Source organism: Python bivittatus, unplaced genomic scaffold, assembly GCF_059951505.1.
Source record: "Python bivittatus isolate LINGU-HERP-01145 unplaced genomic scaffold, Pbiv_v1 ctg000320_np1212, whole genome shotgun sequence".
Taxonomy (NCBI): Eukaryota; Metazoa; Chordata; class Lepidosauria; order Squamata; family Pythonidae; genus Python; species Python bivittatus.
Genome location: NW_028277052.1, coordinates 8,621,592 through 8,646,940, shown reverse-complemented (window position 1 = coordinate 8,646,940; position 25,349 = coordinate 8,621,592). Strand labels below are relative to the sequence as shown.

General features: G+C 41.7%; 1 protein-coding gene across 2 annotated transcripts in view; it reads left to right on the top strand.

Annotated features, from left to right (window-relative positions):
• Window positions 1-25,349, top strand: part of FLI1 (Fli-1 proto-oncogene, ETS transcription factor) — a 74,451-nt gene that overhangs the window by 41,799 nt on the left and 7,303 nt on the right. For both annotated transcript variants that reach the window (XM_088139052.1, XM_088139051.1), the window contains exons 3-5: window positions 922-1,079; window positions 4,599-4,802; window positions 11,991-12,059. In XM_088139052.1, coding sequence (XP_087995178.1) covers window positions 922-1,079; window positions 4,599-4,802; window positions 11,991-12,059 — 431 coding nt within the window. The remainder of the gene's footprint in view (window positions 1-921; window positions 1,080-4,598; window positions 4,803-11,990; window positions 12,060-25,349) is intronic.

The following is a 25,349-nucleotide window of genomic DNA, read 5'->3' as shown; positions in this document are numbered from 1 at the left end:
CTTGTTCAGCAGATGGGAATTTAACATGCAGGCATGTTCTTTTCTCTGTTTACTGAATGGACTGGATTCTTTCAAAGCTTGTTTTTCTTGTGGCTGATGGTTGGATCAGGTGACATGGTTCATGAATTCAAAGAAAATGTCATAGGCAGAACATAGCAACAGAACCTAGATCTGTCTAGCAGTACTGATGGTTATAGGACCCATCACTTTATCTGGCTGGTATCTAAAGGGACTCCATTTCTGAATATAAGGTTCTGCTGACAGATGGACATTAGGATGGAGGTAGTCATGTGTCTAAGTAGAGAGATGTTGCTAACCCTTGGAGTCTTGCAATCCACTCCCCACGTGTTCTTTCACAATGTGGAATAGTGATAGCCTGAGCCTCCCAAATAAAAATAAAAAACTAAATGCACCCTTGACTTGTTATAATGGATAAAGCATATGACTATAATAATGCCTGCGTTGGATCAGACAGAGGTCTGTCTAGATCAGCCAGTCATTAGATCTCAGGGCAAGGTGGGCTCCAGCTGATGAGATTCTGGATCTGGGGAGAGCTCAATGTGAGCCCATGGAGGGAACTGGGTTTTGGAGCAGCATAATCTTCAGATCCAGAGGTGAGACCATAAGCAAGGCTTCCCTTACTGACTTTTGCATGTGGGTTGAGTAATATAAGGGAAGATATTTCATGTACTCGAGTCATAATCCATTAAGGGCTTTAAAGATACCATTATAGATATCATACTCACTGTTGATGCCATTACATTTTCCATCCCTGGTATAAATAGGCAGAACTATGATTTCTATATTTCTGTCATGAATAAATACATTCCTCTGGCTTTAACTTTTAGTGTTGGCAGAAGGATCCAGACCCAAAAGCAACGCTGAGCCAATATTGTACTAACATCTGTATTTATATTTCAGGGAATCTCCGGTGGATTGCAGTGTTAGCAAATGCAACAAACTGGTTGGTGCGGGTCCAGAATCCAACCCTTTGAATTATGGCACCTACATAGATGAGAAGAATGGACCTCCTCCTCCCAACATGACCACAAATGAAAGGAGAGTCATTGTTCCAGCAGGTAAGAGGTCACCTGGTTGCCTTTTGAATATTTTCATACTTGTTGAAATTTTCTTGAAATCAGCATGAACTCTCATTAAACAAACAAGCAAACAAACAAACCAGCATGTTAAGAGCTCATGTACGACTCTTCAGGATCAGTCATTCTGAGAGCAGCCAGCGTTATCCCTGATAACTCACAAGACATTCTTTGGAATGGGAACAGCATTAATGGGAGTTACTGGATTGAATTTCAGGAATGGGTAACAGATTCATCCATAGCATGCAGGCATAGGCATGCATCTGCTTCAATTACTAATAGTGAAATATATGCACGCCTGGGCAGAAGTAAATCTTAGTAAGGACAAACAGGACTTACCCACCAAGTAAGTGTACAACAGATTGCAACCAAAGATCCCATGTTATGCACAATCCATTGTTTCCCATAGTGCAGCAAATACTACTGAACATAGAAAGAACTCTTCCAGGAGTGTTAAGTTGTAAGTGAACGTGAAGACAACATAAATTAGGAGAAGAAAATAGGCAAGTGAGTCGTTAGTGCAGAATATACAGTATTTGGTTCTGTCTTTTTTTTTTTTAAGCAGAGCTGTGCATTTTTGATAAAAACCATGAGAAAAATAGCACAGGATGCAGATAAAACTACAGACATCTAACGATAAGTAACTCTATAAAAACAGTATTATATGTAGCCTGATAGGAACCTCCCTAAGGGGGGAGTTATATTAGATTAAAAAAAACCTACGGATTCCATTTTCAATGCATGAAAAACCACAATGTGTGTGAGAGAGCAAATATTGTCAAATATGTTCATAAAAGTCTTCTGAAGTACATCAGCCTTGACAAATTATCATATTGTAATAAAAAGTATGTGATTTCTAGATTTTCTTTTCAGTTAGCAACAGGAATGAAATTCACACTTATTTTGAAATAGGGGTTTGCAAAAGTTTCGAATTCAAACCACCTCAAGTTCAACTTAGCCCATTTCAGGTTCAAGGTTGCTTTGATTCAGAATGGTCTGTTTCAAGCTTGAAACACTCAAAACTAGAAGATTCTCTTTCAGGTGTGAGCTAGCAGTTTCAAGAAGTTCGAAGCATTCAAACTTGAAACAGTTAACAATATCATGCTATGACATCATCATGGCATAGGGCCTGGTTTCTTGAGGGACCCCCTGTCTCCCATAAAATCTGCCTGGCCAATTCAATCCTGCAGGGTTGGTGCGCTTCAGGTTCCTTTGATTAAACAATGTCCTCTCTCAGGACCCTGGAAGCGTGCCTTCTCTGTAGTAGTGCCTGTCCTCGAGATCCGGATGTCCCCCAGATCTGTTGTTTAGAAGAGCCATGAAGACCTGGCTCTTCACCCAGCCCTTCAGCGAGGGAGAGTTGTGAGCCTCCCAGAGTCTTTAAGAGTCGGGTAGCATACAAGCTTGATAAATTATTATCCTCGTCGACATCATCATCATGATGTAAATAACACAAATTTTTGTCATTTGTCTGATGATGACATAATGTATGTGATGATCCTATGGCTTCTACCAGACACTTAATGCCTGGGTGTGAGCTCACTAAAAAGATTACCAGAATCGTGAAGAGCAACTGCTAGGATGGACAATAACAGGCTTTATGAAGAGTGAGTCAGTCCGATTTCTCCAGCTCAGTGTTCTTCAAATGTGTTGGATTTCAGCTCCCATAATTCACAGCTAGAGTGATTTGGAAATTGGGGATTGGCTGAATTCTCACATACTGAAGAGCGCCAGTTTGGGGGAAAGCACAGTGAGATATTTTTCAGTGTTCCAGTTGTATGACATTGCCAATAACAATGACCTAATAAAAGCATAATGTGCTTGGTTTCCAAAGGCTCAGTCAGCCACAGAATGATGGCCCAGAGAGGCTTTTGGCATGATCCAGCAGCATTTTTATACAGCTCCAATCTGTGTAATTGTCCAGTTCTTAAGATCACCACCAGTTATAACAACGCTCCATTTGGGCCTCAAACACAGTCATGAACCCAATTCTGTGCATCCATTGTTCCTCCATCTGTATTGACTTAGCAGGCCTTGATGTTGCAAAACGAAAGGGTGAGTGGGTGGGAATAAAAGTTTGTTTTTGTCAGGCAGTTGAGTCTGGAAATATGACTCAGACGTATAAAGCAAACTTGTCTGAGCAGGGAGGTCATTTTACAGAGAATTTACTACTTTTTGGAGCACGCTAATAAACATCTCTCCAAAAATTGCAATAACCATCTGTGCAAAATTTGTAAGGGGCTGAGCAAAGGGTCAAACAGTTTGGACAGCATGGCTGGAACTGCCTAGTTCTCAGAGACCTGAAAGATTAGCTATGGGGAGAAAAACAAAGCAAAACATAAACCTGGTCTTTGGAGAATGGTGATTGAAAAAGAAATGTTGTGAATGAGCCAGCAATGACCATAGAAGCTGCCAAAGATGCTTACTGATATGATGATGATGATGACGACGACGACTCCAGTACTTAATATCGATATAGAGACTCCAATTCTACACTATTTCATGTTCAGCATTTGGTGGCCATACCACATGTTTTGGGAAAAAGTGTACACCAGATTGGATGGGATTGTGTTGGAATAGGCCAAGTTTGGGACTTTCTGGGGATTTGTGGGAGGGGAGATAGAGAGACAAGCTTTGGGGGAATATGTTTAGAAAAGTGTATTGCCACAATTTCTAGAAGTGTCTTGTTTCAAAACTTAGTGCAGTTGAAGGGACTCTCAAGATTGCAGCAACAACCACAATGACAGAAAAGCAGTTGGAGACCACAAATAGCTCATTAACCTTGTCCATGGCCCAGTTAAGTTTCATGCCTCTATCATGTAATACTTCACTTAACCATTCCTCTCCAGTAAGAAAGAAACTGGAAGGAGGATACAAGAAAATGGTCTTTCCTTCCAGTTAGTAAACTGCCAGAATAGGAAATCTGACCTCAACATATTTGGCTGATTGCAAGTATTCCTATGATCTATCATCACCTGGGAATATATTTCTGTATCTAAGCGGGACTGGGTATTGTCAGCACCACTAGGTAGACCAGACCAGGAAATCATCTCCATAGGAAGGCTAAGACTATTTTTCTTGTTGTTCTGGACTTAAAAAATGTTTCAGCCCCTTTGGCCTAGATAACAGTTCTTGCATATTTCCATCAAGGTCATCTTTCTTACTCTCTAAGTATATAGGTATAAGCTAAGAGCAATTTGAAAGTTACCTCCCAGCCTTGGAGTTTCCCCAAATACCAAGTCTGTGTATCCTGTAGAAATACATACGTACATACATACATACATACAATCAAACTTGAAAAAGATCAGAAAATTATAGAGTAAAGGATCAAATTATATCTGTCTATCCTGAGATATGGCAGACTATAAATTGAATTAAATAAAGATGATTAAGGAAATGTGCCATTTCTGCTGTTCTTCGAAAGCCAGGATCTTGACAGAGTATTGGTCATCAATCATCTAACCTCCTTCATCCTTCCACCCGTCTGATTTCTTCTGACAGATCCCACATTATGGAGCCAGGATCACGTACGCCAGTGGCTAGACTGGGCTATTAAAGAATACGGCTTAATGGAGATCGATAGCAACCTCTTCCAGAACATGGATGGCAAAGAACTGTGCAAGATGAATAAGGAGGATTTCCTCCGTGTCACTTCCCTCTACAACACAGAAGTACTGCTGTCTCATCTCAGTTACCTCAGGGAAAGTAAGTTACTGCTTTATTCTCCCTTGCTACCTTAAATGGCTGTAGTAAAGCTAATGAAACCATTGCAAAATAAAAATCCAATGATTGTTGTGTATCAAATGCAAGCCCAACTTATAGTACAATCAGTGAAACTCACATCCTCAAGCCTCTTTTGCCTACTCGTGTAATGTAACAAGCTAAGAGCCATTCCTTTGAGTGAGGACCGTTTTCATCTCTCTCTTTTTTAGGAATGGACTGATCTAGTATCAGGCTGGTTGCTTGTGACCACGTGAAAACTTCTTTCATGTCCAGTTTATCTAGAGGAGCTGGGGGTGAACTGACAGCCAGAATGATCAGGGACCGTATTTATTATGAATTCTGGGAATTACTATATAGTTGCCAGATACCTGATGGACACCAGATATGGGAAGCTGGGACATAGGTTGGGAACTGAAGTGGGAAACTATGGAGAAAGGCAAAGAAAGGAGATTTAAGTGAAAGGGGATGCAGGACACTAAAAGGAAATATCAACAAACCATGCGGGTTCTGTTTTGAGATGCTACAAGGAAGATTGCAGCACAAGATTAATCCTAGTTGATAAAATCTTGTGCTGATCTTGTAGCATCTCAGAAGTGTTCTTTCCCTGAGAAAGAAGCTTCAGTATTTCTACCTTATTCTCAGTGGGCTTGAGAATTTCTTTGCATTTCTTTTGATGGCATTAGGAACAGTATTAATTTATACCCGTGCACAACTTGCTCCTTAATTTTCTTTCTTTTTTTAAGTTAATGCTACAGCATCTGATGTAGTTCAGCTCTAATGTAATGGCTGATGAAGTAGAGGCTTTATCTAAAAATAGAGAAAGCAAAGCAAGCTTTTTAAAAATTATAGCTATATACAAATACACACGCACACACACACACACACACAAATACACATACACATATACAGATGTAACTGATTCATTGGCTAAAACTGATAAAATTAATTGGCTAGACTTTCTGTGCATTTCCCTTATGCACAGCCACAAAGCAAGAGAAAAAGAAATATACCCAGATGGGTCAGGGAGGAAGTCTGTTTTGTTTGGTAAAAGAGGAACAAAAACACAGAGAAAGGAGAAATGCAAACAGGTCATTTCAGTTCAAGTCAAAGCAAATTGTCATCTGCAACGTTTTCTTCAATCTGCCCCTGAAATGTATTTTGCTTGAGTACAGTAAGTGAGTTCATCAATACCAATATCTCCGCCCAGTCCTTGTTCCATCGACAGCTGATTTCACACCAGCATCATCTCCCTAGCATCACTCAATGGGTGTTTTCTTTTCCCCACCCCAATGCAACAGCTTGCACACTTGTGAAGAAGACCTTCCCTAAAGACTCTTCCTGCTTTGCACAGTGATATGGCTGTACACTCCACTGTCCTCTTTGGCTGCCCCTGGGATACTCTGACATATATGGAGCCTTGTCTTCATTAAAGCCTGCTTACGGGCCAAGCAGGCTACTGAAAACGACTTCTTTCCAAGCAGCTGTTCTTACATCTGCCTAATGACAGTCTGGTTTCTGGATTTCTGGGTAACTCCCTTGTGGTGTAACGCCTTTGAAGGGAATTTATTGTTTTTCCAGGCCTAATTTCCTGTGGCCGTTGAATGCTGAGTTGAGTGCAGAAGGTGCTCAGGAGCTTAGTTTCTTATTTTTCTTGCTAGAGAGAATGTTAGGGATGCTTCAGTCTACTGGAATGAATGAGATGAACTTAAAACACCTGAAATAGAAATGGCTTCTATTGAAATGATGGCATGGATGGCTACCATCTTAACCTTCTGGCTGACCCTGCAATGCTTTGACAGGGTACACCACCATTTCTTACTGGAAGAGGGCTCATGTGGGGTCCAGCTTGTAGGGGTGACTATATAGCCACTAACTGATAATCAGGAATGTTCTTAGAGGCATTCCTATTACTACTACAGGTAGTCCTCAACTTATGACCACAACTGGGACAGAAACTTCCATTGCTAAACAATGCAGTCATTAAGTGAGTCAACCCAATTTTATGAGCTTTTTTGCCACAGTCATTAAGCGAATCACATGGTTGTTAAGTGAATCTGGCTTCCCCAATGACTTTGTTTGTTGGAAGCCCCCTGGGAAGGTCGCAAATGGCAATCGTATGACCCCGGGATGCTGCAACTGTCGTAAATATGAACCGGTTGCCAAGCACCCAAATTTTGATCATGTGACCATGGGGACGCTGCGATGGTCATAAGTGCAAGGACTGGTCGTAAGTCACTTTTTTCAGCACCACTGTAACTTTGAATGGTTGTTAAATGAATGGCTATAAGTTGAGAACCACCTGTACAGGGGAAAGCGTGTTGCAGAAGGTCATTAGTGGTTTGGTGTTAAAAACGAATGTTGATTGTGTGCTTTTCTGCCAATCTGAGATGTTTGGAAAGAAATCATGACTTCAAAAGCAGCAGAGTGAGGTTAGCTATGGGTACTGCTCATACTGAATCATCAAGTGCCAGTCCAGGGTCCTACAGTATGTTCAAGTGGTGGGACAACTGCCAGCAGATGGCACTGGGAAAAACAAGCCGAACAAGCTGTCCCATGGAAATCCAATATTTTGAGGCCAGTGGACCAATTTGGAATCTTGCAAGCATGTCATAGATAATCGAAGATATAGCCAATGCCGAGACATGCAGATAAAAAGAGAAAGCTGCAGCCACCCACCATTTTATCTTCTAAGAACGCCTCTGACGTCTGTATGGAGGTTTTTGTCAGTCAGTCATTTTACTGCAGTCTCAGACCAGTAGAAGAAATATGTCCACAAGTGATCTGTGAGTACCTATAAAACAGTCTAGCTTAAGAAACCAGTAAATAAAAATGTAAGACAACATTAAAATGCATCTATAAAGCAGCCTGACTGGGACTCGTGAGTGAAATCCAGAAGAAATAATCTATAATCTGGGTCAGTGTTTCTCAACCTTGGCAGCTTGAAGATGGCTGGCTGGGGAATTCTGGCTAGGAAATTCTGGGAATTGAAGTCCACATCTTCAAGTTGCCAAGGTTGAGAAAGATCTAGGTTATAAATGAGATAATATCTAAAAGTACATAAAATGTGATAATATCCAAAGCTAGGTAAATGTGGAGACAATCTGGCTGCAACATCTGTATTATTATAGTCAGGGTTGATTTGGCTGATCTGTCTGGCTAGGTGGGTGTCCCCTTCCTATCTCATCACTCCACGTCTGTCCCTCCTGAAGCTGCACCCTAATGGAAGAGGATGACCATCCCAGATAGGAGTGCACTGATCTTTGGTCAAGGATATGCTGGCTTGGGAATTCTGGGAGTTGAAGTCCACATGTCTTAACATTGCCAAGTTTGAGAAACTCTGGTCTAGAACTTTAATACCCAGACCTCTAAAATAGGCTATGAAGTTTATAAGGAAACAGTGTAGCAACCAAAGAACTCTCTTGCAGCCTCACCGCTGCATTCCCTCCCAATTGTAGGGAGAGGCGCCTCTACCCCAATTAAATCATGTTAATATACATTAATATAGCCCTTAATTACTGTTTTCTTTGAAGAGTGTCAGTGATGAGAGCATTGATGTGACCAAAAGGAGGAGGTGAAAGTTTTCAGCACTTCAGTGAAGGAAAAAAAATGTACAAAATTATTTGCATGAACTCCTCTCAGGTGTTTCTCTTTTTCCCTCCCCTGTGAAAGCTGGTTTTGAATGGCAGCATGCCTATTGTAAAAATAAATAAGATGGTAGATTCAAAAGCAATCCATGTGTTCAAAAAGAATTACTTTCCCTGCAGTCGGGTGGCTCTTTGGTAATAGTCCACTTCTGCAACTCCTTCCTTCCTTCCTTCCTTCCTTCCTTCCTTCCTTCCTTCCTTCCTTCCTTCCTTCCTTCCTTCCTTCCTTCCTTCCTTCCTTCCTTCCTTCCTTCCTTCCTTCTGCCAGGACTTAGAGACTGAATTATTAAGATAGAACTGAGAATGTGCCAAGTACCACACCCATCCCTGAATATTTGTCATGAGTTTCCACCTATCTGGAATTAGTAACAAACGTGTCACCAAATGGGGTGTGACTTCCAGGCAGAGCATAATCATGGCATTGCTTTGCTTCGATTTCTGCTCAGAAAAGATTCCAGATCTGGATTTTCTGTCTACTTGGTACTTGGCAAATTTTGCTGTGTCTGGTTCCCCACCCCCCACCCCAATTTGTCTTCTCCTCCCTCTTTCTTCTCAACCTCTTAATAGGAAACACATTTTTCCTCTCCATTTCTGGTGTTCCCACCAGAAATGTCAGACTGTTGGGCAAAGGTGAGAACCTGAACCAATAAACTCAGGGCAACTTTTTCTCTCTCAGCAGCTTTTCAGCAAAAGTGGTTATTTTCCCTTTTTCCTTTTCCTCTTGCCTACCTTCCTCTTCCCAGCCCCATCCACCGTGTCTGTCCACATTTTAGCTGCAAAGACAGCATGTTTAATCTCTGGAAACCTCTTGGACCTTGCCAGAGGAGCTGGTATTCGTCATGCTGAGCACGGGAATGAGGATCTGTCTCGAATTTGCCAGAAAATGTGTCAGCCATAAATTTGCTTTCTCACTGTTATTTGAGAACAAAAAATAATGTACAAAATGCCAGGAATATAGGTGTATAAAGCCATGATACACATGACCCTTCTATTTTGCCCAGTTTCATAGGCCTCTTGCGATGCCCACTGGGCTTCTTGCCCAGATTCCTGCCCCACCTGGCATTAGTTGTTATTTTTTTTAATCTATAGTTAGAAGTAAAATAAAATAAACAGGCCATTGTATGTGGACAGGCAAAGCACCAGCCCTTTAGCACAGTCTTTATTTACATGAATGCTTTTGTGCCTCACCTAACCCTCGTTGGCATCTTCAGCAAATGGTGCATCGCTCTAGCCTGACGTTTTGTTTGGAAATATGCCGTCCTGCCCAGGAATAAAAAAACCTGTAGGATTTTAGAGAGCTTCTGAGAGTGGTGAGTCTTAGAGCAAGTTTACCACTGACTTTCAGTAAATAGGTGCTCTGTGACTGACCATATCTCCCAGGAAGTGCCTTCGAAATTGCTTATCCTTGCTATAAACTGTAGCTATATGCTTCATTGGGCATCGTATTGTTGTTTCCTTTACCCCTTGAACTAGAAAAGTTCAAGGGACGTTTTCCAAGCTCCAGATAATATAAATTATTTGGATAATCAAAGGGTTGATGTTTTAAGATGGCCAGAATTCCATTTAGAATATTTGCAACAGTGGGTTCATAGCCTATTTGCCTGTTCAGAAAAGTCACATGATGCAGGCACCATGTGACTATGTCACCCCAGAATGTTGGGATAGGGAATTTGCGTGGATTTCAGACTTTCTTCTTAAACAGTGGCTTTCCATAATCAGGGGGTTCTCCTTTTGTATAGCAGTACCCATCTTAGTGATCTTCCACTTTGTAATGCTACAGCCCCAACAGAACTGTGTTCATGTACACATTTGGAATACACAGAGGGTCCCTGGCTACCTTGTCTTCTGGAATTTGTCCTATTGAGTTTCATCTGGAATGGAAAGGAAAGGCGATATGATGTCTTCAATTCTATAAAGTATGGTCTATGCAAGTACAATGGGTTATTCCTCCCATAAATGGGTCCCATTGAAAAAAAAAATTGAACATGCCTCCTTTATCATTATGAATTGCAGGAAAGGCTTGAAAACCACACTGTTGTGCTATGCTGCGAATTTGGATAAGCCTAAAATATTAACAGAGTCACTGCATCTCTGCTGTGATTCATTTGTTGGATTGAGACTTACGTATTATTGTTATTGGATTAACGTATTATGTAAAGGCCAGCCACTCTTAAGGTTTCTCAGGCTCTAATTTCCAATATTCAGGAGTTGCAATCAGGGTGGATTGTGGTATCAGTGGAGACTTATACAGTAAATCTGGCAGGTCTTAAGAAAAGGTGGAGAATGGTGGTACAACAATCCAGGAAGGGAGGCAATAGTTTAGTACTCGAGAATTCTATGTAATCGATGATGATGATGATAATGATGATGATGATGATGATGATGATGATGATGATGATGATGATGATGATGATGATAGAATGAGGGTCGGGCTGTGTCATGCTGATGAGACAAAGGCAGAGGTTATTTTCTGTATTGGGGAGAAGTATTTCTTTTACTTTTTAGGGATGTAAAGCCAATTTTAAGATTATGCCACATGTGTTTCCTGACTCAAAAGGTCAAGAATCTAAATGTCTTGATGCAGTTTTAAGAGACCCCAGGGTCCCAGAAAGAAAAGAAGGTTCATGGCCCACAGATTCTCTAGCCAGCTTGAACCTATTAATTAGTGGAAAATATTTCATTGACTAAAAACTAAAGCTCTGGCTAGTTTGTTAGCTGCAGTTATTCCTGGACTGTGATTAGCTGTCTATGATGATGGTGGTTGGTTGGTTGGTTGGTTTGTGATTGATTGATTGATTGATTGATTGATTGATAATGCCACTCCAACTCAAAGTCAGCTCTGGGCAGCATACAATTAAAACCAGTACAATCCCTAAAAACAACAAAGAACCAGAAAGAACATCACATAATGGTGGAAACATATTTCACAACCAATTCTAGCAAAACATCTCAGTGGTCACCCCATCAACCTATCCCAGAGCTAGGGGAAAAGTCAGTTTTTCAAAAAACATCTAACAGCTTGCAAAACATCTAAAGTCAAAATCATCTACAGGCAATAAACATCTAAAGTCTCTAAGGAGATGGTATTCCAGAGGGCAACTGGGCTTCTTAGGTCCCATCAGTTCATATCACTTAATAGATCTTACAGGGTGGGCAGAAATAATGGGAGAGAGGCAGTTCCTCAGATAGACAGGTCCTATGCCATGAAAAACGTTGGTAACCAGCTCCTTGAATTGCATCTGGAAGCTCACTGGTAACCAGTGCAGTTTTCTTAAGAGAGGTTTTATATGGTTGTATCAAGATGCACCCATAACTGCTTCTACTACTGTCTTCTGGACCAGCTGTAGCATCTGAGTGCCCTTCAATGGCATCCCCATGTTGGATACATTGCAGTAATCCACCTGGGAGGAGACCAAAGCATGAGTGACCTTGAGGAGAGACACCTGGTCCAGGGAAGGATGTAGTTGGTGCACCGTATGAATCTGTGCAAAGCACAAACTAAATTCACTCTGTTCATTCCTTGCAGGCAGTTCCTTGCTGTCTTACAATACACCAACCCACACAGAACCATCACCTCGCATCAGTACCAAAGAAGGTGAGTTCTCGATATTTGTTCATAGTAATAATGGTCTGTCCTTGATGTGAAGAATACCAAAGAAACTGGCTCAAGGTAGTTGTGTACCAAATGCATGACCAAAAAGGAGAAAAATATGGAATCCATCATGGAAGAGATGGATGTATAATCACAGGATGGATGTATAATTCAGTAGAGTTAATCTTTAAATATTCAAGAATGTTGTATTGTTTTAATATAAAAGAGTATAAAAGAGAAAATTGCATACATATATCTCTTTCCAGGGGGAAAAAACGGACAAAAATATATGCTAATGCAACAGTTACCTAATTTTTGCACTTTTTTTAAAGAACGGCAACAACAACACCATTGTGCAGTAAATTTGATCACCTGAACTCATCCCGGAGTGCTTGCCATGTGGACAGAAACTGGGTTTTGATCAGTGATAAACATTTGACTCATGATCCGTATTTGGCCTTTGAACGGTATACCAGGGGCCCCACTCCAAAAACAATAAACATTATATTTGATTTTGTTTAAATGGAACTACAATGAAAGTAATTAGATGCATTTCCAATTATTATTTTCCACGTAGTTCATCCTTTTCCCCTTCTGTCACATGAAAAATTATAACTAGGTAGCATTTTTTGCACGGGCCCGGTTGTTTCCAAAACTCCTGGGGTCCATATTTGCCCTCCGAATCTCAGAATATGCTTCTTATTATTTCTAGTAACTCTTAATGGACTTTTGCTGACTAGGATTGAATGACAAAGCTTTAAAAGTTGTTTATAGATCAGACATGAGATATGGGAAGAAGAGATTTTTTTTTGCTGAAGTATCAGAGATGGTGATAAGTTATGGAAATTGTACTTGTCTTGATGAAGGGGGAAGTCATCTCTTTATATATCTTTTTTCTTTATTCTTTTCTTCCTTTTTCTCTGCCCTTTTAATGTTTTTGCTTTTTATATTTCTCTTAGCTTGCATTAGTTTTTTATCTTTGCCTCTGTAAATTTCTATAAAATTATTATATACATATAAAAAAGAACATGCCTCTCTGATTAGATTGAACCTTTGCATAGAATGACACTGCCCTATATGTAACATGGATAATTAGAAGTCAGCCAATAAAATCTTGACTCATTCTTTACCCTTCTGTTTGCCTAAAGCAGTGTTGTCCAAACTTGGCCACTTTAAGATGAGTGGACTTCAACTCCCAGAATTCCCCAGCCAGCCATGGGGAATTCTGGGAGTTGAAGTCCGCTCATCTTAAAGTGGCCAAGTTTGGACAACACTGGCCTAAAGGAATAATTAAGAAGGAACTCTCATGATTATGCCTTCCAGGCGCACTGCTCCAACATCTCTAGCTGTACTCTGAGAAGGAGGTCCTGGACGGTAGAAAACCAGTGCCTTTGTGAATTCCTACTTCAGTTAATGTTGCACTACAACTCTGTGGGCACTTTCTCAAAAGTTTGGTTCCTTTGTGAAAGAAATTTGAAATGTCTTCCAAATTTCTCTCACTGGTGTTTTTGGAGTTTGTTCTTATTGGATGGGGCGGGGGAGGTTCAGGGATTGAAACCTCCCTGGCTGGCCACATTTCCTATTCTGCGGAAGCTCCATCTGAGGAGCTGAAATGGAAGTGTGAGACTTCAGGGAGCCACCCTTCCTTGGAGAGACTCTAAAGTGAAAGGCAGAACATCTCTAACTAGAGGTCCCCTGTAACTAGATAAATGCAAGAGTTGCTGCTCTGATCACGAGCATTTCACTGAGATTCTCTTCTCATTCCAAAGAAGTTTGGAAAGTAAATTCTTTTTCATCAAACTGAATGAGAACTGATAGATAAAAATGCAGGAGAATTTTTCTGCATGGCCCCAGTTTCAACTCGAGGCACACCTTTTCTATAAAAATCAATTCTTTAAAAGGTTATCTTTCACCTCAGAGCCCAATTACCACATCCTACAGCAATTGATATCATTTCCCCCAGTGGTCACTTAATCTAAATCCCAGCTTCACTCTGAGTTTATAGGACTAACTCTCCAAACACAGGAAAAGCGAGCAGGACCTGTTTCAGTTTAACACTTGCCAACCTTGACTGTGTGCTGAGATCTGACAGATCTGTCTTGAGAAAAATCTGGTGGAAGTCAGGGATGGGAAAGGACTAAATAATGTGTGATTAAGACATTTTTTTAATAGTTTTCTGGAACATGGGCAATAAAACTGTGCCCTCTTCTTTTTCTTTTTCTTTTAAGTTGTATGGAAATCCAGACTTCAGATACAAAAAATTTTTTAAAACTGTATGGCCCCTGAAGGTCTTGGATGTAGCCCCAGAGCCATTCCAAAAATGTGATGAAGAGAAAAAAGTGTTTGCATTTAACTGATCTGATATAACGTTTATTACATTTATATTTCAGTTAAATCAAAGTTAGCTTTCATTTTCCCCTGTCTTTTTCTGGCCCAACCATTGCTTTTTGGAGTATAGCTCACAGTGTGTATGTCAAAAGCAAAGAGCAGCACAATGTGTCTCAAAGGCTGGAGAAGGGTAACAACAATATAAATGTGTAGGACAACCATTTGAATATCTATACAAAGCCAGAGGAGAATTCATGCTGTCTGAAATCTAACTCAGCCAGTTTAGTTTTTATCCAACCCAAGTTCAGCTGTATTTTAAAAGTTTGACAGGACTTCTAGTGTAAGGTCAACTTTGGCTTCATGCAAGAGTTAGGGGAAGGGATAAAGGTAGGGTTGTCAGTCAAATTCTCTTTCTCAAAGTTTTTGTAGTTCTGTGAAAAAGCAACAAAGGATGGGAAAAGGAGTTTCCCTTAAGCCTAACATTATTTGGAATCAAGTTTCAGTACATGAACTGCCTGCCCCCATCTGCAAAGGAAGAGGGAAATTTATTTCTTCACTCTTCTAACCATTCAGCTAGGAATGATGAGCAGAGACTTTTAACAGTCCTCAGGACTGTTGACCCAGTCACTGGTTTATTAAATCCAAGTGCCTCCTGGCTTATCTTGGACAATTTTCATCAAGTATCCAATCTTCCATTTTTTAAGGAAAAGTTGCTAAGAAGGTGGTCAGGCTGTGGTTTCAGAAAGCCCTGGAAGAGATTGATTTTCCAGAATATCTAAAATTATCAGGCTGGAGCACTGTATGGAGACAGCATTGATCATGCTTGTTGATGACCCCCATAGAGCCAGGACAGAGAGGGGGCAATCATTTTGGCTTTCCTTGATCTCTCAGTGGCTCTTGATTCCATCAATCATGGTATCTTTCTGGACTATCTACAGGGACTTAGAAGTGGGTGGCATGGTGCTGCAGTGGTTCTCCTTTCTCCATGGTTGGCTCTAGTCAATACTGATGGGGGAAAGATTTAGCTCTGACATGTGAGGTGCTGCAGGACTTGACACACTCTCATCCCTCCTGTTTAACATCTATAGTAAGACATTGGGTGAAGTCATTTATCAGTTCTGAGCCAGAACTATGGCTCAGAAGTATGAAATCTACATTTCAATTTATTATGGCCAAAAGGCCCATGAAATCTACATGGGACTGCCCTTGAAGACCACTTAAAAACTGCAGCCAGTTCAGAATATAGCATAAGCAATAATGGGCACGCCACGTAACATGCTTCATGAACTGCACTAGTTGCCAGCAGGCTTCCAGGTGCAGTTCAAAGTGCTGCCTATTACTATAAAGCCCTTCAGAGTATAGGTCCTGCTTATTTGAGGGACCATCTGTCTCCTGTGGTCTCTGCCCATCCTGTGTGATCAGACAGAGTTGGCATGCTTCAGGTCTCATCAATTAAACAGTATCACCTGATGAGGCCCAGGAAGCAGGCTTTCTCTATGCAGCACCTACCCTCTGAAACAGCATCCCCCTAGAGACTGAACAGCCCCTTCTCAAATTTCAAATGAGCCTTGAAAACCTGGTTCTTCACCCAGGCCCTGGACTATTGAGTGTGGCAGGGAATATGTGGGATTGAAGGTTATGATTGTATTGCCTTATCAGACGGTCTATTGTTCTTTTCTTCTGGATAATGCTAGATAGATAGATGATAGAGATGGATGAATGGATGGATGGATGGATGGATGGATGGATGGATGGATGGATGGATGGATGGATGGATAATCAGGCCATTCAATGGTGTAGTCAAAGCAAGCTCCATGGGTCCCAAAGAAAGAAGCTTGGGGGCCACTTTCAGCCACGGGGTATAAGTTGACTGTTTTAGTTGAAAGCAGCATCAAATCTTAGCCAATGAAAGAGATCTTTTCTAGGGCCCACACGTCATGATGTGAGTTTTCTTGACTGCTGCCAGTGGGGCAGGGGGAGAGGTAAGAAAGCACCGGATGCAATGATGCAACTTGACAGGTAAATAAGCCTACACACAACGGGGTGGGGAAGTGTGTAAAGGGAGGAGGAAACTCAATATGATGCTGCTGGGGGCAGGATCCTTGTGTTTCCTGCAAGGCTTCAGTTCAGCCTCAGTAGAGGATGTTATCAGATTCTACACTGAACCTCAAGCCATCTGCTTCAGAGAGAGAGAAACACACATGTGTGCCAAGGCGCAGAAGATCAATGCTGCATGTTGCAGGTGTTGCTTTTGTTTGCAAAAGCAATTGCCCACTTGAGCAGCCCGCTCTCTCCAGCCACAGCTCTTGCCACTTAGAACAGCCCCAGATTTCAGAAGCAGGAAAAAAAAATGCAAGGTAGCAATGAAACTGTTTGGACTCCACTCCTGGGCAATTGCCTCTCCTGTTGAATAGTTTTCTATTTAAATAATCATAAAAGGTTGTTTGAACAAAGCAAAAAGCACAGCGCTTCAGTCTGCAGGCAGTAATCACACATCCCAGCAAGCTTGCCTGAGTGCTTGGCTCTCATACTTTCTGGAGCTAGGCAGGTGCTACAGCTCTAAATAGAAAAAGGAAAGCAGAGGGAGAAAGAGGACTCAATCAATAAAAGTCATTCTTCTGGCTTTGGTTTGTTTTTAATGTAGTGCTCTTCAGTCACTTCAACTTCAAGGCACTCCATTCATGGACAAAAGTGAAGATAGCTAGCTATTCTTCTTCTTCTTCTTCTTCTTCTTCTTCTTCTTCTTCTTCTTCTTCTTCTTCTTCTTCTTCTTCTTCTTCTTCTTCTTCTTCTTCTTCCTCCTCCTCCTCCTCCTCCTCCTCTTCCTCTTCCTCTTCCTCTTCCTCTTCTCCTCCTCCTCCTCCCCCCTTTCTCCTCTTATTCTTTCTCACCTTCTCCTCCTTCCTATTCCCGTTCCCCTTCCTTCTCATTATTAAGTATAGTAGTTTATGTGTTACTGTCATACAGTAAGATATTCCCCATTTCTCAACCAAGCTTTCTCTCTCTTATACACGCATATGCTTACTTGAATAAATTAGGCATTGCTCTCTCCTTCCCTCCATACACACATAAGCACCCTATATTAAATCAAAAGCAGAATAATTTTATAGTTAAAATAAGAGTGACTTGGCATTCAGCTCTACCACTAAGACTTCCACAGCTTAGCAAATTAGGACCTCATATTTGCTCAAACAGCCAAGCTCACATTTTCCCCCAATATAGTTATTTTTCCTATTCCATATCATTCTTGTTTTGCATTATATATTTTAATGAGTTTGTGCAGAAGCCAGGGAGCTGTGGTTCCTGGACAACCTAGAAATGTAATAAGTAAAGGAAAACTCTGAAGATGACAAACAGCAAGGACTGCTGAAGCCCAGGTTCCATGCAAGATGTATGAAAAATGGGCCTCAGCTATCACCTTAGAGCAGCTTTCCCCCAAATTAAGACTACCAGAATCCTGGGGAAACTGTAGAAGGTATGTATGGCATGCACTGATGGAGATGGAGATATATCTCTCTTCCTGGATGGCTCAGTTATTAATCAGCATTCACAGTTAGCAGTCTACTCACTAAACAGGCCAGTATTTGGCTCTAGTCCTAACAGCTGTGGTTTTACTCAGGGACAAGCTTAGAAAGTCTCTGCCTGCCCCCACATTAATCTGACTTGAAGTTCCTGCAACAGGTTCCTTTGGAATCCAGCCCAACCTCCCTGGACATTGGCCACAGTTCCACGCCAGCAAATATCCTTATGTTTTCCAGTGCAGGACATCTTTGGTCCAAATGGTCTTCATCTGCTTTGGAGACCTGGATTGTTCTAATGAGAATCATCCAGTTTTCTTTGGCCGAGAAACAGTTTTCTTGTAAATGAAAGGAGACTCCCCAGGCTTTGAGTAGAACGGCTGGAGCCTATCTGCTTAGTTTGTTTTAATGGGAAAGAGTCTGTTTCAGTTTTCGGGTTTTGGCAGTTCAGTGACGATATTATGGGCTTTCAAAGCACATAGGGATTCAGGAGGTGAGGCGTCCCCAGGTACATGCTTGGTGCAAGTGGACATATGATTTAGTGTAGGGATGAGCAACATTTTGGGTCCAGGGGATATACTTTTTTTTAAGGGTTGAAGGCCATAGTGAGCATTCTAGCTATGTGATGTGGTAGGTTTGCATCATCCACATGGACATAGCAATAATGTTCCATTTCTTTCTTAGTTTTTTGCAAGGTAGGTTCTTTGTTGTTGTTTTTGTTTAAAAACCCATTCAGAGCTTACCCTGTATTTTTTGCATTTCCTGTCTCACAATGGCAGGAAACCTTGACAACCTCCACCGTGCAGTTAGAGCGAGCCTTAGAAGAGGACCCCCAAAGGCCTCCATGGTCCAAGCTGCCCAACCATAATCTTGTACTTTTGCAAGTTGGGTCCTACAACAACCCAAATTATTTTGCACATAGCATTCTGCCTGACGATTCTGGTGCTGGGTGGTTAGATATATTGACCTCCAAGACCATTTCCCACCTTTGCATTCTAAGATTCCACACTGTGTGGTTTATGCAAAGGCCTTTGTTGAAAAACGCTTTTCAAGACTTAAGCAAGAGAAATTTGATGACCTGTGCTTTGCATTTTCAACTGTCCCATAAAATGCACAGAGGGGGCTTTTCATATCTTCCACTGATTAGATGTGGGAGAAGATGAAGCCTCAACTGAAGATAGTGTTATAGATTAGTGAATAGTGGTTTTAGTTCTTATTTCTAACTTACTGTAGCAACAAATGTATGAAAGGAATAATGAATAGTCCCATTTTATAGAAGGAACACTGGCTATAAATAATGGCTGGCTTAAAACCATGCAGGAACGCTGATGAGTTTCAGCCACAGTTCAGTTGAACAGACCATCCAACTCCTTTTTCAAGTTTCATTCTCCAAAGCAGAAAATAAAAATTAAATGCCTTTATATTTAGTTTGGGAAGAACCACTTCTAGACCTATTTGTTCATCTGAAAGAAACCCACACATTCCAATAATACATTGTGCATTTAAAATGTAGGCCCTCCAACCAGGAAGAATTTCTGCTGGTTAAAGAACATACATTTCCCTACAAGGGATCTGTTCCCATGATGATAATATGCATCTTAGTTTTCTTCTAATAACAAAATAGCCTGCCTCTATTTTATAATATTTTTGCAAGGAGAAAGGGAAAAAAAATCCCACACAAATGGATTTTTTCCCCTTTTTCCTTTTTGCTTATTTTTATTATGATTCTGCAGTCCAAAATGGGAGTTTATGATTCCAGGAGAGACAGTAGCTTGCTCTTATGGATTCCTTAAAAAATGTTTTCCTTTGAAATTCCGGACTTAATGTTGTGTCTGCTTTCCTGCTGACCCTCTTCAGAGGTGGCCGTATGTTTTTTCACCCTGCCCCCCAAAAAGAGGAGAAATTTTAAAAAAAGAAAAAGGAAAAAAAAAAGCCTCTGTTACAACAAAGATTCCTTGTCTCTGAGTTGCAGGAGGCAGGAAACCCGTTCTCACAAGGGGATGACAGCAGGCTAGTGTTGTCCTAGCACCAGGCTCCAGTTCTCTGAATTGAACCTGACAGCTTGTCTGGACCACTTTCTAAGTAACCATTATGTTTCCTTTTCCCTTAGCAAAATAAGTGGGCTTCCCCCCACCTCTGCGCTATTGCACATGTGCGGGGCTATGAGCTGTTTTGCTTGTACGTTTGCTTCTTCAAAAAGGTCTTAGAGCAAGCTGGGCACTTTCCATAAAACCATAGCAAATGTGTTTCCGGCTGGCTGATTTCTTCTCCATCTTAGCAGTGGGTAAGCTTTTCTCTGGGTTGTGTTTCAGCCATGCCTAAGCAGCTCCAAGGGCTGTTTGCAGGATTCTGTTTATACCACGCATTGGTCACACTTTGCAGGCCTAGAGATGATAACCAGCAGCAGTTAATGGGGAACCTTTTTCGAACTAGGGGTATGTTTGGATTATTGACCTCTGGTGAGAGATGCGCCCACTAAAAGGTTTCTATGGCGGACTTGGGTAGATACCAAATGCCTATATACTAGAAGGCTAATCAACCCACCAGCCAGGATGCTCCCTACCATCCCAGTGGGGCTCCAAAGCTTTCTTGCAAATCAATGAATCTATGGAATTTAATCGGTAGCCTGCCACTTTCTTGGATTCCTGGATGAGTTGGCTTTGGGTCAATTTCTGCCAGCCTGGCTTATCTCAGCATTGGAGAAGTGGGAAATACTACTAATAATGATTAAAGTTACCTAAAGCTTTTTGGAGGAGGAGGTGGATAGAAGGAATCTCTGTGATTATGCCACCTATTTTTTTTTTCCTCCCTCTCATGTTTATCCCCCTTCCTTAGGCATTGACTCAAAAGGAAGTCAGGGCCCCATAGATGACGGGACCATAGGTGATGGTCTTCCATGGAGTGTGGTCATTAGCCAATATTGTCAGCAGTTCTTTATGATTTCTAGTTCTGGCTGGAGCTTTTCTAGCTCTACCTGGATATTGAATATTTTTATTTTATTTATTTTATTTATCAAATTTGTCACTGCCCATCTTGTGAAATGACTCTGGGCGGTTCACAACAAGATAAAAATTCATCAACATACAACATAAAAACAATCCTAAAAATAAATAGGTTCCAAGAAGATGGAAAATTGGCAAGTAATTTCAGGAAGCATCATCAGGGGGCTGACCATCCCCAGGGACAGGTATAGCCCATATCACCCCATGCACACTGACAGAGCCAGGTCTTTAAACCTTTTTGGAAAGATGGGAGGATAGGGGCCTCCCACACCTCTGGGGGAAGAATATTCCAAAGGGTGGGGGCAATGGCAGAGAAAGCTCTCTTCCTGGGCACCGCCAGCCAACATTCCCTAGCTGATGGGATCTGCAACATGCCCTCTCTGCCTGACTGGGTGGGATATGTTGATGTAATGGGGATGAGGTGGTCCCTCAGGTAACCTGGACCCATGCCATGTGGGGCTTTAAAGGTGATAACCAACACCTGGACCTGGAAGCAAACTGGCACCCACTGTATCTCCTGCAGCAAAGGTGTTACATGTGCCATCCTAGGACCACCTAATATCATCCATGCTTCTGCATTTTTAACCAGCTTTAGCTTCCAGATACTTTTCAAGGGTAGCCCCATGTAGAGTGCATTGCAATAGTCTAACTGAGAGATTACCACGGTGGGAGTGACTGACCAGAGAGCCTCCTGATCCAAGAAGGGGCATAACTGGTGCACCACCTGAAGGTGGGCAAAGGTCCTCCTGGCCACAGCTGCCACCAGCTCTTCGAGCAGTAGTTGTGAGTCCAGGAGGACCCCCAGATTACGCACCGGGTCTGTTTGGGGCAGTGTAACCCCGTCCAAAACCAAAGATGGTAAGTTCTCGGATACAGAGGGGCCTCTAATCCACAGCCACTCCATCTTACCAGGGTTCAGCTGAAGCCTGTTGCACCCCATCCAGACCCCCACAGCCTCCAGGCACCTTGAAAGGGTGGTCACGGCATCGCTCAAATCACCTGAGATGGAGATGTAAGTCTGGGTATCATCTACATATTGATGATACCTCATCCCATGGTAGCAGATGATCTCACCCAGTGGTTTCATGTAGATGTTAAAAAGGAGCAGAGAGAGTACCGAACTCTGGGGCATCCCACAGTGGAGGGGCCATGGGCTGGCTCTCTCACTCTCAATCAATCCTGATTGGGATTGACCTTAGAGGAAGGAAGAGAACCAGCACAGAACTGCGCTGCCCACTCCCAACTCCCTAAGTCGGCTCAAAAGGATACCATGGTTGATGGTATCAAAAGCTGCTGAGAGGTCAAGAAGAGCAAGGATGGATGTACTACTTCCATCCTGCCCCCGCCAGAGATTATCCATGATCATCCAGGCCTGAAACCTGACTGGAAGGGGTCCAGATAAACTATTTCCTCCAAGATCCTCTGTTGCTGCAACACCACCACCTTTTCAACCACCTTCCCTAAAAAGGGGAGGTGGGAGACTAGGCGAAAATTGTCCAGTATAGTGGGGAAGATGGCTTCTTGAGGAGGGGAAGCACCAGCACCTCTTTAAAGGCCACTAGAAACACTCCTTCCCTCAAGGATGAATTCACCATCGCCTGGGCCCATCCAAATGTTGTCTCCTGAGTAGCCTTAACCAGCCAGGAGGGACATGGATCTAGTTGGCAAGTGGTGGTATTGACCATTTGGAGGACCCTGTCCACTTCCTTGGGTTCAACAGGATCAAACTGTTCCCAGATAACAGGGCAGGTCTATACCTGGGCATCTCTATAGACCATGCTGCACACTTGGTATCCAACTGGGACCAGGTGTGAGCAATTTTATCCTCTAGATGCCCAAAAAACTCCTCTGCACACCCCTGTAAATGGGCCACTGGGCCCCCCTTTCCCAAAAGGAATATGCATGTAAAGCGGGGGGGGGGGTTCATTGCCCCATAGCCTTTTCTTTTAGTCTTGTATAATCCAGACTATTACACTATGACATAGGCAGAAAAAACCCACAAAACAAAACTAAGAATATTCATGGAACTAATGAAGTCAAGTCATCTTATCCGCCGTCTGCACATCAACTCACAAAAGCATATGTCATGGATATTGTCTGTAGCATATTATCAAAGAATTAAGGATTTACAAAATAGGTATTTTTTTTTCTTTCTGGCCTGTCTTTTGATTTAATTTTGAAATGTAACCAATATGTCTACTGTTTTCTGTTAATGTTACTCAATTCAAAGGTTATATACGTGGTTGAGAGGGTTATAATAAGTAACCTGGCATTATTTCTCCTTAAAAACCAAGATGGACAACTTGCATCATGCAGTCCTTTCAAACCCCATGTCAGAAGATCAGTTCAGGTCTTCAGCTTCTTGAAGAGAATGTCAGAAAGAGGAAAACAGATATCAGAGAGAACAAGAGTATCCACATTCATTTTAAATGCTGGCCACAACAGCTTACTTCCTCCACATTAACTAGGCACAACATTGAGATTATCCGTGTAGGCTCTTTAGAAGATAAGTGAGTGGTGTGATAAGCAGGGCCTTCTTGGTTGCAACTCTCTACTTCTGGTATCTCTCCGCAGAGACACTTACCAAGTACCTTCTCCAATGTCCTCACAATGACAAGGAAAAACTATTCTTTCTTTTTCTGGGCCATGACGAACGGTCTTACACTACTTGAACATTATACTTTTTTTAGCTTTCATCTTCATCTTTGTTGTGCAATAGCCATAAGCTATCATTGTTAGAAGCTGTAATGTTAGAAGCTGTAATGTCAGAAGCTGTCATGTTGTCATCACACATATGACATGAACTATGTAATTTGAATTCACATTGTTTGCACAATAACATCCCTTGCCTTCCTTTTCCCCTGTGGATGCTCACATTGATAGTGGTTTAATGTACTGTTTTTCAAATGATTAGCCCTTGAAACCAACAGTTGGCTTTGTTGTGTGCTAAATCACATTTGGAGAAGAGGGAGAAGGAGTTCTGGGCTGGATAGAAGATGGCAGAACCCAAATGAAAAATATGGATTTAGAAAAAATGATAGCAGTTTTTCATTCTCTCTTTTTCCTTGCATCTCTCTCCCTCTTCCTGCTTTCTGTCAGAAATGCAAAGATTGTAGGACAATTTGCGACACGCAAATCCTCAGCTCACCTTCTCCATTACGTCTTCATGGCCTACCGGACAGCATTCCATTTGTTGTAATGGACCAGCCTCAAGGGGACCAACAGGAAATGTGTATTGTGTGAAAGTAGCCAATGTAAGATGGTCTCATCTTACATTGGCTACTTTCACACAATACACTTAGACAGAGGTTTACTCAATTTACCCACAACAAGCGAACCTAAAATGTGCTTGGCTTGGCTTGTGGTTCAGTGTGAAATGCAAACACAGCCATTGTCACATTGCTATGGACAAATGACGTGGGGGAGGATTGTCAGGCCATTTAGATTAGCACAAAGGGCTAGGATTTGATCCACAAATGTCCTACAGAAACACCAATGAAAATACTGCTGATATGTCTGTCCCCCCTCTCCCATTTATGAAGCTTAAAGATTTGCAAATTGCAGAAACCTTTTTATGAAAGAATACATAGCATTGTAAAGGTTACCACTATCATTTTACCTGATCTGTAAGAAAGTCTGCACTCATTCAAGCTGGAGATGTAAACCAGGCTGCTGTGAAATGACAGTTCTTGCAAGCTTTTGGGGATTTATATTGTGGCCTTTTATTTGGAGCTAAAAACACAATTATCACAGAAGCCACCACAAATCTAATTTCTGCTGAAGCAGACAGAATAATAGTAACCTACTTCCAAGAGCAAATCTTTTTCTTTCTGACTTGTAGTATAGACCTCATAGCTTAAAGCAACATTTTGGAGTGTGTATGTGTATGTGTGTGTGTTTGGGGGTGGAATTAAGGTGTCTGATAGCTGTGTCTCACTTTGTAGGCTAGACTAGGTTCTGAAGGCTCTCTTGGAACTTCTGAGGACCAGGTCATGAGCACAGCATTTATTTATTTATTTTTTTGGGAAATAAAGCAAAATAAATGAAAGCCAAGCCTCTGGATGGATTCCTTGGCTCACATTTTCTCATTGTGTTTCAAGTACATTGTGCAAGAGTTTGGATGGGAGGTTTTCGGTAGTACTGCTGTACACATTGCATTCATTTGCAGTGGAGGGGGAGACAGCAAGGAAGCAAATTCTTGGCTCATCTGAGCAACTATTGTTGATGTTTTGGAAAGATGCACCAGCAGAGCACATTTTCCAGATGTCCTTTATTTCAAATTCCTAATCCAAAGCACAGCTCCATATAGCATGCCACCGCCATCAGTCTGAACTGTATTTTAACCAGAGTATTTTATCTTTTCAGTTCAGGGAGTCCTTTTTAATTACATTTTATTTGTATTTACATTTTATGTGTTATTTCTTGTTAACTTCTGGAGGAATATG